Raw genomic sequence first — 13,043 nt, forward strand, 5'->3', positions numbered from 1 at the left:
CGGGCTGTTAGTAACAGCCTCGGGCTTCAGGGCAATGATCGGAGTCCACTAGCAGTTGTCTCCGATCATATTTAACACCTCAGATGCGGCGCTCAATAGCGAGCGCAGCATCTGAGTGATTTTAGAGGGAGGTGGCTCCCTCTCTCATACCACTGGCATCCTCGCGTGCATCGCGGGGTGCCGATAGGTTCTATGGTAGCCTGGGGGCCTAACAAAGGTTTGCCTTTAGTAATTGCCTGTTAGGCTATGCCAGAGGCATGACCTAACAGGTGCCTGTCAGTTTTACACTGACCGGAAATACAAAACTGCAATACCGAAGTATTGCAGTGTATTATAATAGCGATCAAAAGTTTGCACAGTATAGTCCCCCAGTGGGACTAAAAAAAAAGAAAAAAAAGTTAAATAAAGTTTGAAATAAATAAATAAATGGCCCAAGTAAAAAAGAAATAAAAGCCCCCCACTTTTTCCCCTTACAAAATACTTTATTATGAAAAAAAGTAACAAGTTACTCATATTTGGTATCGCCGCGTCCGTAACGAACCCATCTATAAAACAATGACATTATTTAACCCGCACGGTGAACGCCGTAAAAAATTAAATAAAAAGCAACGCCTGAATTGCTGTTTTCTGTTCATCCTGCCTCCAAAAGAATTTGATAAAAAGTGATCAAACCATCGCATCTACTCCAAAATGGTACCAATAAAAACTACAAGTCCTCCCGTAAAACAAAAGCCCTCATACAACTGCATCGGTCAAAAAATAAAAAAGTTATGGCTCTTAAAATATGGCGACACAAAAGAAAATAATTTTGAAAAAAATTTGTTTTTACTGTGTAAAAGTAGGAAAACATAAACAAATCCATATAAATTTGGTATCGCCGCAATCGTAACGACCCGCTGAATAAAGTTATTATGTTATTTATACCACATGGTAAACGGCGTAAAATTAAGATGCAAAAAAAAATGACGAAATGTCTGTTTTTATTCCAGTACCCCACTAAAAAAGTTATTAAAAAGTTAGTTAATAAATTATATGTACCCCAAAATGGTGCTATTATAAAATACAACTTGTCCCGCAAAAAAAAAGTCCTTATATAGCTATGTCGACGCAAAAATAAAAAAGTTATAGATCGTTTAAAATACCTTCGGTATTAAGGGGTTAAAGGGGTTTTCTGGGTTCATAAAAAGCTTTGTATGGCCGTATAAAAGAACAATGGCGCCATTACCTAACAGCGACCGAGGTCGCAAGCGCCGCATATCCTTATCCACGGACGTAATCCGTGTCTGAAGAAGGTCGAATGTATAGACTGAAACGTTAAACCTACTTTTGGATTACTACCTTTTGCTATATGTGAAATAAAATATCACTTATTGCATAATACCTGGGAGTGTTGAGTTCCCATTTTTTATACGTTGGCGTGGAAGCCTACTCACGCACCCTTAAAACACGTGCTGCGGGATTCAAGAAAGAACCTTTGAATATACTTATCCTACTGATTTCTACCCATTCACTCACAACCGCTTTGTTCACTGCTATGCATGTGAACATGTTGACCATTTTGGTGACATGTCACGTGATTGTGGTGGGCAATCGCAGTTGCCAAGATGACGTGATGTCTAAAGTAACGTGACTATTGCAAGATGTGATTGGCGTGGAAATTAACATGGCAAGTATATTCAGAACTTTAATCTTCTTCTTATGGTTATACAACACCTTTTAATAACCCTAATTGTAAAACCAGTAGAGTTTAGTAATAGTTATGCCCCATATATGTGGGCAGCAAAAAGCAAGAGGGGAGATTTAAGGTCAGTTCACACAGAGTTTTTTGGCGCTGATATTGGCGCAGAAACCACGTTGGAATCAGCACCAAAAAACGTCTGAAATCGCCCCCCATTGATTTCAATGGGAGGCAGTCATTTTTTTTTCTCGAGGGGCTTTTGGCCACTCGCGGGAAAAGAGATCGGCATGTCCTTTCTTGCAGCGGCTTCTGACTCTAGACTCTCATTGAATCAATGGGTGGCATAAAAAGCGTTTTTCGCAGCGTTTTTTGCCCGCGGTCCTTGCATTAGCTGCAATGGTCATGGTTGAAATACGTTGTGAAAAAACGCTTAAGAAACAAGCGCTGTGGGATTTTTCTAAAGGAATTTCCTGAAGGAATTCTGAGGCAGTATTTTTCAGCCGGTAAAAACTTCTGTGTGAGCAGTGCCTTACTAAGCTAAATGCGTCAGAAATGTGGCTCAATGTGCGCTAAAAAAACTGGCATATATCCCTTGAGCCAGATTTCTTATGCGTTTTAGACACTTTTTTTTACTCACTAGACAGTTTTGGAAATGTCTAGAAAATGGAGTGTGGTTTACAATGTGAAAAAGTGTGCTGCAAAATATTGACCTAAGGTAAGCCAACCAAGAGAGGTGGCGTAAGGAACAGAAAAGTATCTAACATGTCTAGCTACGTGCGCCAAATCTATCATACAGTGTGCACCAATGTGATAAATATGGTGCATCTTCTGCCTACCAGGTCTGGTTTTAAGCTAAGTGTAAGACACTAATAATAAATCTGCCCCACTGTTCAGGAATTATGTTCGTTCCCTGACATATTAAAATATGACTATACATTTGCATATGTTTGCCATTGACTCCCACTAAAAAAAAAAGTATACCCAGTGGTACACATTTGTGTTTGACCATTAAAGTCTATGGGCACGTCAGTGTTTGAATTTAGCCTTAAGAAACATTTATAGGAAAATGTACCAAAAATGTTCTGTGTCTATGGAGAACCACGTCGTGCCGCCCCATGAAGTAACCGCAATTCCACACCTGACCACTGAAGTAAATTATACAGCAGCTAAATGATGAACTAGAAGGTTTGGAAAGCGTCCTGTGTTGTGAAAAAGTGGCAATGGTCTGTATATAATGTTTTTACGAGTGGTAATGCACCTTGGGATTTTTTTTAGAAGCAGTAACATTTCCTCTTGAAAAAAAGTCAAAAAATAAAATCTACCTAAAAAATGCACTACACTCATGTGTTGTTTTTTAAAAAAAATATATATTTTTTTGCTACAATACAATGTAATCTCAGCCCCACCATCATTGCCCATGTTTTCCTATATGGAAAATAGGTCTTATGAGCATCCACTCCGAAAATATAAGATCTATTCATATATAATGTTTTTATTGTAAATAAGATGAAGGGTAGTAATGACTGGAGGGGACAGGTCATGCAGGGTGGGAGTAAAACCCACAGATCTGTAAAGGGAGGCGGCTGGACAGAGAATATATCACAGGCAGAACCGCACATCCAGCATTTAACCTTTCGATTGTCAGCACTGATAGATTTGAGGAAAAAGCACAGATGTGTAATTATGATGCTGCAAAATACTCATTAAAATTCCTTTCTCACTGAACAATTGAAAAATGTGCGTAGAGATATAAACTTAGCGCACCACAAATAATTCACTTCCAGGAAATTGCCCAGATTATTATCGTTAGTTTTTTAATTCTCTAAAAAGGACAAGAATTTTTTTTTCTATCGATCATTTTTGTGAATATTTCACCAGTTTTGAATTTCCTTGCATCCACCTAGCAATGTCTTAGCTTCCATAAGGGTTATCACCCAAGGTTTTAAACAGAACATCGTTTAATACTGCGTCACTGAAAATCTAGGCTGAGTGATCACAGCATGGCTAGACATATATTCCATATAGTGGTATGGATGCTGGAATTAACCCTTCCATGACCAGGGGTGTTTTGGGACTTTATGCTGAATTTTTTTCTCTGTTTCTTAGGGTATGTGCACACACACTAATTACGTCCGTAATTTACGGACATATTTCGGCCGCAAGTACCGGACCGAACACAGTGCAGGGAGCCGGGCTCCAAGCATCATACTTATGTACGATGCTAGGAGTCCCTGCCTCGCTGCAGGACAACTGTCCCGTACTGAAAACATGATTACAGTACGGGACAGTTGTCCGGCAGCGAGGCAGGGACTCCTAGCGTCGTACATAACTATGATGCTAGGAGCCCGGCTCCCTGCACTGTGTTCGGTCCGTAACTTGCGGCCGAAATACGTCCGTAAATTACAGACGTAATTAGTGTGTGTGCACATACCCTAAGTCTACTTTAAAATGTTTTTTTTTTGTTTTTTTTATTCCTACGGGACACATAATTTAAAATTGGAGCTGATATGAATTCATTTTTTCATGCTATACTTAAAGGTAGTTTGATCAATAAATAATATTTACCCCAAAAATTAATCCTCTAATTCTCCCTCACATATCAATGACTAGTATGTGCACATTGTGTAATGTATGAAGTTAATATATGACGTTCATTTTAGCTTTAAATTTATCTCCTTACTTTACCTTACCTTCATCTGTGCATGGATGATACTTTTAGTAGAGGCACAAAAGTAGAAAGGGCCGGGGTAGAACAGACTGAAATTGGTGTCCCGGAATAATTATTATATGTTTTGTATAATGAACATTCTGCCTGATACAAACAGATTTATGCCCCACAGAATGTCTGAAATTGGTGTCTGTGGATTATGACTTCCCTTGAGATGAGTTGAACGGGGGAAGGGGGTGCCCAAACTATAATCATGGGTTAATATGGCTTCACGTTCTGTTGTCACTTTTGCAAAAACCGCGCTGCCAAAGCTGAATAGAAAAATGTCTATCTCTGTAAGGAAAATGAACATAGTTAGCACATTTTGGATATATATATATATATATATATATATATATATATATCTATATATATATATATATATATCTATGTATATGCATAGAACTTTTTTTTAAATAATTAGCAGTTTTTTATTTTTTCAACACATCTGTATATTTCCACATTCTTTGATGTATTTTTTCTGGGTTGCAAAAAATCCATTACAATAAAAAAAGTATTTGTGGCTTGCACATCATGAGTATTTGTATTCTAATTCACATTGCTTTTCACAGAAATGCCCCAAACAAACCTTTTCATGTGGGATGTGGTAATCAGATCCTAAACAGCTTGGTGAACTATTGCCAACACATCAAATGAAACATGTGGATTGTGTTTTATGTTCTCCTATTAATAGCGTCTGTCATATTAGTGGGGACAGACGGACAGTGTCTTCCAGCCACCGCTCTAAAACAGTCAATGTGATCAGTTCTAGACACTCTATATGCTTAGTGATTTCATGGGATCCTGTTCTACTGAATGCAAATGAATAAAGAGCTTAAATTCAAATCATTATTGAAAAAAAATACATTTATGATTTATAATTATTTTAGTGACCTTAAAGTGTAGATTTACCTTTAAGAGAACCTACTGTTCTTGAGTACTGTACTTGACCGCCACATTTAAGGGGTTAATCGGCGGGGATCATTGCTGTGATCCGACCCGATGTTTTCCCCCAGTACTAAGGCTGCTAGTAGCAGCCTGTACTGGGAGATGCCGGGCTGCAGGGAATACCTGTGTGGTCTGTTAGGAACACACATATATTAACGTGCTGCAGCCCATTAATATACGTGGGGTGGTCGGGAAGGGGCTAAAGGGTATATCAATCTTCGCAACCAACTTTTTTGCATCTAAAATACAAAATAGGAAATTATCTTAACTAAAAATCTCCTATCCCTCTAGATCAAGTGTTCACAACCTTCAGCCCGCCATCTCTGACACTCCCATTTTTGTGGACTCCTTTCTCTTTGGCCCTTCACAGAGAGGAAGAGATGAGATGGAGATGTAGCTGCGGATATATGCGACTCTTTCCTATGTTGTTTAAGGGACTATACTACAGTGGAGGTAGCCTTACTTATACGTGACCACCTTGACTCTTCCTCTCTGAAGTTCCGAACAAGGGAGCAGGGAACCCACATTCTCCCGATAACTGGAAGTCTCAGAAGTGGAACCCCACCTATAAGATATTTATGGCTCATTTATTATTCAAACTATTGATTGCCTTTCCTGATTAAAGGCTATTAATGTTTGATCGGTGGTAGTCCGACACCTGGCGATCACTGGAATGGACTGAGCTGCAGTACATGCCACAGCCACATGTACAGATGAGGCGCTATGCCTGTGTAAACAATGAAGCGGCCCCTTCATTCTGATGCTCAGTTGGTATCCTGGAGGTTGGTCCCCCGCTGATTAAACATTAATGGCCTATCATAATGATCGGTCATCAATGTTTTCCCCCTGGACAACCCCTTTAAGACTGCCACAGATGTACTGATAATGTGGCCATAATAATGCGACTTGTTTTACTATTGTGACTGTCTATACTGTATCTGAGATTTGATATGTTTGCTGATATAACTATAGTGCACATTTTAAGCCCCATATTAAAAAACATATGCTTTTTCTTTCCTTATTTAAAAGGGTTTCTGCAATTATTATTATTATTATTTTTTTTTTGCAGGCACATAGTAAAAATAATAATATAAAAAAAATCCTATATATCCCCTCTCACGATTACACTGTCAATATTCACAAGAATTGTATGCCATCCTTGTGATCAAGTCACATGACCACTTTTCCCCCGGCTCAGAGCATCTGCAGAGTGGAATCGTGGCACGGGATATATAAGTATATTATCTCTATATCTGTTAAAAAAAAAAATTATAATATTTGTTATCATGTAAAAGGTCCGTAAACAGTTGTCTGCATAGAGTGACATAGGAGGTGATATGTGTAAAAAATGGCTATAATAAAGAGAACCTTATACAGAATCACTTCTAGTTATCGCCATCTGCCAGTCAGAATAGCAGAGTAGTAACTCATTATTAGACAAGCTATATAAAATATTGTACATTGTGCTAAAAACATATAAAAACAGGAGAGGTCAGCCGGGAGTGATACCACTGTATGTATGCGGTTTTCCCATCCAAAATAAATAACCGCTATGGATTCATTATCACTTGCTTTGAAACCGGGTATAAGGGAGTGAAAGCAAGAAAATATCTGTCCTTCTTCATCCTTAAACTCCCGGTGACAGCAATTAATGGGTGATGAGATCCAGATCTGATTTACTCCCCAAACGAAATAAGTACCTTAACCATATGTGTTTCCATGATCCATAATGCCCTTATTCATGAAACTGGTCACAGCCCTATTAAATAAATAACACTTTGATTTTTTTTATTACATAATGGGAGTGTTTATTTTTTTTTATATGAAATTATAGCATTACGTACAGTATACTAATGCCTTTCATAGATTCTTTCCCATCTAAAGTCATAGATGCATATTAATCAGGTGGGACAAGAGTATGGAACTTAGATATGTTACAGGTAGCTTCAACCAATTTATTAATTCACCTATTTACGCCTATAGACATCATAGATGGGCCAGCCCTCTATGAGCAACAGTGGAGAGCCACTAAGTAAGTAGCGTCTGCCCTGGCAGCCCAGCCCGTCCATATATTGCATGATAGGCCATTCATTTGAATGGCTGACATGTAATACAACAATTCCATATAGAAAATGAGTTAATCTGAACCTTGATAAACCATTGTTAACACAAAGTACTTGAGCATCGGTCAAATGAAAAATTTGAGTTTTTCTTTATGCTTTTTACTTTGATGCTTTATCTAGTGATTGGAGGTCTGTTTCTTCAATACAGAATTTCTTACTCCCCCCATAATTATTTCTATAGGGAGCGTACTGCTGAGGGATTTATATAGATCTCATTGAACTCAAGGGGATCTGTTGAGAATCCAGGTCGTCTGTATCCTTTCACGTATTTCAATTAAGATACAGTCACGTATTCATTACCGGTGAATAGTAGTATGCTTGTATCCTAACATCCATGTAATGGGATTAGAATAATTCACTGATTTTGTGCTTCAGGCCTCATCTTCATTAAAAGAAAAACAAAAGAACGAGCTTCAAGCACCCAGGCAGGGGGTATCGCTCCCCGGACAGTACGCTGGAGCCCTGCCTGTATCTTCAGCTCACACGACCCTGGAGGGCAAGACCAACAGCAGCCACCAGGCCTTACTTCAACACTTACTGCTCAAAGAACAAATTCGGCAACAGAAGATGTTAGCCACAGGTAATAATGAGAATCAATGAGAGATTTCAGGTTATGTTAACTCTGGCAATGACCGATATAAAATACATTAAAAAAAATCTGCTCCGAAGAAGTCTGCATCTTACTATTAGCAGTTTGTTAAAAGGCCCGAAACATATAATATGTTCACAAAAGATACACTGCTTATCTGAAGTATTTTTATCTGAGCAGCTGTCGTTTTGTATGGTTGTAGTGTTATCAGTGCTACGGTAAAATGATTCAGTAAGAATAGAGAACCAGGACTCAGATTCTGTAATGCAGCCACAATATAACACAAGAGGTAACACAAGTGTCTTATATGAGAGTGTTAACACTTTAGTCTCCTTCGAGAAGGGTTTGTACCTCATTGGGATCAACGTCTTTGTCTATACAGCAGAACACGTAACTTTACCCCCTACTATACCCCTTTTATTTACTAGACAATCACTCACTAGGTGCCCCACCAAGGAAACATGGCAATATTTGTTTTAAATTTAATTTAAGTTTTTTATCTGTATATCCTTAAATATGAACAAATGTCCAACTTATATAGGGCAAGACTACTCAGGATACATCATTTTTGCTTTTCAAGTGAAGCTCTGGTTGTACCTGCCTTCTAACAGGTTATTGAGATATTCTAGAAGTTATCATTGGTGACGTTGAGCTGATCTGTAGCGGACCTACAGATTTCAGTAATTTCTATCACTAATGGAGTTTTTGATATAGCCAAATGCCAAAATCCCCTATGCTCTGGCAATCTGTGGGGGACCCAGCTCATAGACCCATGCTGATCTTCTCAATACCATGTGATTAGATAGTTAGATCTGGATATGCTCCTTGTCATTAGAAGTGTCACCCATGCTAACATGCACCTGAAAGCAAAAAAACAAACAAACGAATCCTAGCGACAAGTAATTAGTAGAAACACATAGATAAGCAAGGCCTATACCGGTACAATGAAAATCCTTTAATGGGAATCATTTTGCCCTTTAGGAAGCAGCTCATTGTTCGCTGACGTTGCCGTGTGAGAGTTTATTTCTGTGGCTTTTTTTTCTTGTCTTTCTCCAAAAATTCTTAGTTATGTTTTCAATTTATTTTATGGGTTGTAAGTATTAAGTGGTTAAATAATTGATATATTTTTGTTATGATTGATGATTTTTATTTAATAATATTTTTAAAATAATCTTATAAATAATATTTTTTATTTTTCGTGTGCATGTTGTTTCTTTTTTTTTCTTTCTCTAAAATGTATTAAAATGTTTTGTCCCACAAGGGACAAGTATTTCACTAGTTTACTAATGAACTGTTAGCCCCTGCAATTGCTATCGATATAGCTGACGATCAGAGGGCAAAGGGAGTCCCCCTCCATTGTGATGGCACAATAGTTATTGATCGCAACATCACAAGGGTTAAACGGGCAGGATCTGAGTCTTCTCTGTAGACACCCGTTGCCGTGGGATGGTGACTGCTAATTTACAGCAGCCCCACTAGTGAATGTGGGGGGCACAAATGCTGCAACCCTGCGATCACAGCGCTGTGAATGCACTAGCTGGCTTCCAGGGCGGCAGTGAGTTAATTCAGCATTAGTGAAACCTGATATTCTGGATAATCGTACAGCCAAAAAAGTCTATATAACCTACCTGTAACGGTAGGAAGCCCCAAATAATATGTTAAAATGCTACAATATGCAACTATAACTTTTTTGCAAATGTCGGATTATGAGCCTTTTTAGATTATCTGCTGCTAAATTAATTTCACTGCACGAATAAACATTACTATTATAATTTGTATTATTGTAAAACCCAAGCCTACAATTTGGGTAGTATAGTTTGGTAGTGTACAAGCACTCGACAGCTCACTGCCTGCAAGCAAATATAGGGACCCAAAGATGGACAGCAGTGTAAAGTGCATCAGTAGAGAGACGTCATCGTCAAATGAGGTGACACTACTACTCCCAGTCAGCGGAGCATCTCTTGGTCAGCTTCATTCTGCCATAAACATCATGATCCTATTAGCGTGAACAGCCAGGTCCTGAGTATTATTATAGTGTAATATTGTATTAACCTTCCCTGTATAGTCATAATTCTGCTCTAATCATTTAAAAAATAAAAACTGTTCTCTTTCTCACTGACTCCTCAGGTGGCGCTCAGATACTCCAGACCCCTCTAGGATCAAAAGATAGAGTTTCACCGGCTGGAAGGGTGGTTCACAAACTTCCTCGTCACAGACCCCTGCACAGGACGCAGTCTGCCCCCCTTCCTCAGAATACCCTGGCGCAGCTTGTCATTCAGCAGCAGCATCAGCAATTCCTGGAGAAGCAAAAAAAGTATCAGCAGCAGATTCAGATGAACAAAGTGAGAAAGTTTATATTATATACACAAGAAACCTCTTGTACTGGGATAATAACCTTGTTCTTTCTATGTTGTAAATCATTTACATTATATCCAAAAGATACAGTACCGATACCAGCAAGGTCCGTAAAGCAGAAGGGGCCCCGTAGCAAAAGTCAGAATGGGGCCCCATGTTGGTGTTAATGGATGCCCTCCCAATTCACCATACCAGAACAGGATGTCGCGGTTATTGTTGCAGCCCCTTATTTTGATTCATATATTTTTTTAAGTTATGTCAGTGTGTGATCTGTATTGGTGCCTGGACAATAGGAGAAAATATGGCTGAAATATGGTATATGAAAAAGTACTGACAAAGGGCAGAGATTAATGTTTAGCTAAACATTTGACAAACTTCTGACATGTCATAGTGACATGTCAGAAGTTTGGATTTGGAGGGGGTCCGAGTACTGAGACGCCCACCAATCGCTAGAACGAAGCAGCTGAAGCGCTCAGCCGCTTCGGGTCTGTTCGGCTTTTTCTGGAAATAAATGTATCAGTGTACGGACTTAATAGAAAGTCTATGAGTCCGTACACCGATACATCTGCTTTCAGGAAAAAGCCGAACAGACACGAAGCGGCTGAGGGCTTCAGCTGCTTCGTTCTAGCGATTGGCGGCGGTCTCAGTGCTCGGAACCCCACCAATCCAAACTTCTGAAATGTCACTATGACATGTCAGAAGTTTGTCAAAAGTTTTTCTACACTTTAATCCAAATTTATATTGACATACTTCTGAAGAAAATATGGATACAATTATTATAATTATGAGCAACTCTATAATACAATACCATTTTGGTCCATGGGGCTGACGTATATGCTTATCTGTAAAAAAAAAAGTATATAAATGTATGCTATAATGTACTGCTCCCATAGATTTCTATGGATCAAATACAGAGCCAGACTGGGACTAAAATTCATCCCTGGCATCGAAGAGCACACAGGCCTACTTACCGGATTTTCCACCAAAAAGATTGTACGTGGTTAAAAAAGGGGTGTGGTTTTGGGGGCGTGACTTGCCATTTATATCTGGTAAATCATATACTGTATGATGTCAGTAATAAAGTTATTCAGCCCTGACATCCTATCTTTCATCTCGTTCCCAGTTGTAGTCATGGCAACTAAGGCCTTATTCACACGACAGGGTCCGAGTGTCGGCCGATTTGGGCCATTTTTCCTGGCCGTTTTGTATCCGTTTCGATTCCGTTCCGGGCCGTGTTGCCGTTTTTAATGGCCGATTTTGACCCGTTTTGCATCTGTTTTTTTCCCTGCCCGTTTTAAAATCAAATTAATTTCATTTGTCAATTTTTTGCCACACACGTCCCTCTGTAGATAATGCCACAGCCCCCCTGTAGGTAATGCCTCACAGCCCCCTTGTAGGTAATGCCACACAGACCCCCTTGTAGGTAGTGCCACACAGACACCCTTGTAGATAGTGCCACACAGCCCCCTGTAGGTAATACCACACAGCCCTCCTGTAAGCAATGCCACACAGCCCCCCTTGTAGGTAGTGCCACACAGACCACCTTATAGGTAGTGCCACACAGATCCCTTTGTAGGTAGTGCCACACAGCCCCCTGTAGGTAATGCCACACAGCCCTCCTGTAAGCAATGCCACACAGCCCTCCTGTAGGTAGTGCTACACAGCCCCCTTGTACATAGTCACCCCCCCATTGATGGCACCCCCCTACTTTCCTGTAGGGGACGGCTCCAGGAGAAGTTCCACACTTCACTGTCCATATATGGACAGTGATGTGAGGGACTTCTCCTGCATCAGAATCCCCGGCCACAGCGGTGGGGAGTCCGCTTCAGAAGTCCCTGACATCACTGTGTCCATATATGGACAGTGAAGGCAGGGACTTCTGCTGGAGCGGAATCCCCGGCCACATCGCCGGGGATTCCGCTTCAAAAATCAGTGACGTCACTGTGCATATGACGTCACTGTGTTCATATATGGACACAGTGAAGTCACAGACTTCTACTGGAGTGGAATCCCCAATCCCTGGCCATAGCACTGCAGAAGCTGTGGCCGCGGATTGGGGTTTCGGCTCCTACAGGGAGCAAAAAAATACCTTCCTCCTCCTCCTCATGTGCATTTCGCACTGTGGGGAGAAGGAGGAGAGAGCGACGGAAGATACGGCCGTTACTTGGAGCACATTCAAGTGATGGCCGGGTGAACGGCTGAAAATAGGGCATGTCCCATCTTTTGACGGCCGTGTTTCCCGCGCCGTCAAAAAATCGGTCGTGTGAATAGCCCCATTAGGGGTCTATTGTTCCTACTGCGGCCGTGTGACTGCCATTTTATGAACGGCCGTCGCACGGCCGGGAAACCCTGTCGTGTGAATAAGGTCTAATTTTGCCATAGCTGTCAGGAAGTGGGAGGGAAAGGAATTACAGAAGCTTGACAGGGATGAAGACAAGAGTGCCCCATTGTAGACACTGGCCTGTCTGGCATTTGCCAGAATTCCCAGATCGGCAGTCGGCCCTGATCAAATATATGCCTAATGTGTGTCCTTTTGGACGGGCTTAATTTCTGGATATTGTTTTTCTTTTTAAGGTACCTAATAGAGTAGCCTGCTATGCTTTTTGGCACAACAGTAAAAAGGAGGTGACTGCATCTTAAACA

At 40.2% G+C, this 13,043-nt stretch overlaps 1 protein-coding gene across 2 annotated transcripts in view; it reads left to right on the top strand.

The window, feature by feature from the left end:
• Positions 1-13,043, top strand: part of HDAC9 (histone deacetylase 9) — a 407,399-nt gene that overhangs the window by 379,412 nt on the left and 14,944 nt on the right. For both annotated transcript variants that reach the window (XM_075827302.1, XM_075827303.1), the window contains 2 exons: positions 7,832-8,036; positions 10,173-10,387. In XM_075827302.1, the coding sequence (XP_075683417.1) occupies positions 7,832-8,036; positions 10,173-10,387 (420 nt within the window). The remainder of the gene's footprint in view (positions 1-7,831; positions 8,037-10,172; positions 10,388-13,043) is intronic.

The sequence above is a fragment of the Rhinoderma darwinii genome, chromosome 5 (genome assembly GCF_050947455.1).
Source record: "Rhinoderma darwinii isolate aRhiDar2 chromosome 5, aRhiDar2.hap1, whole genome shotgun sequence".
NCBI classification, from domain to species: Eukaryota; Metazoa; Chordata; class Amphibia; order Anura; family Rhinodermatidae; genus Rhinoderma; species Rhinoderma darwinii.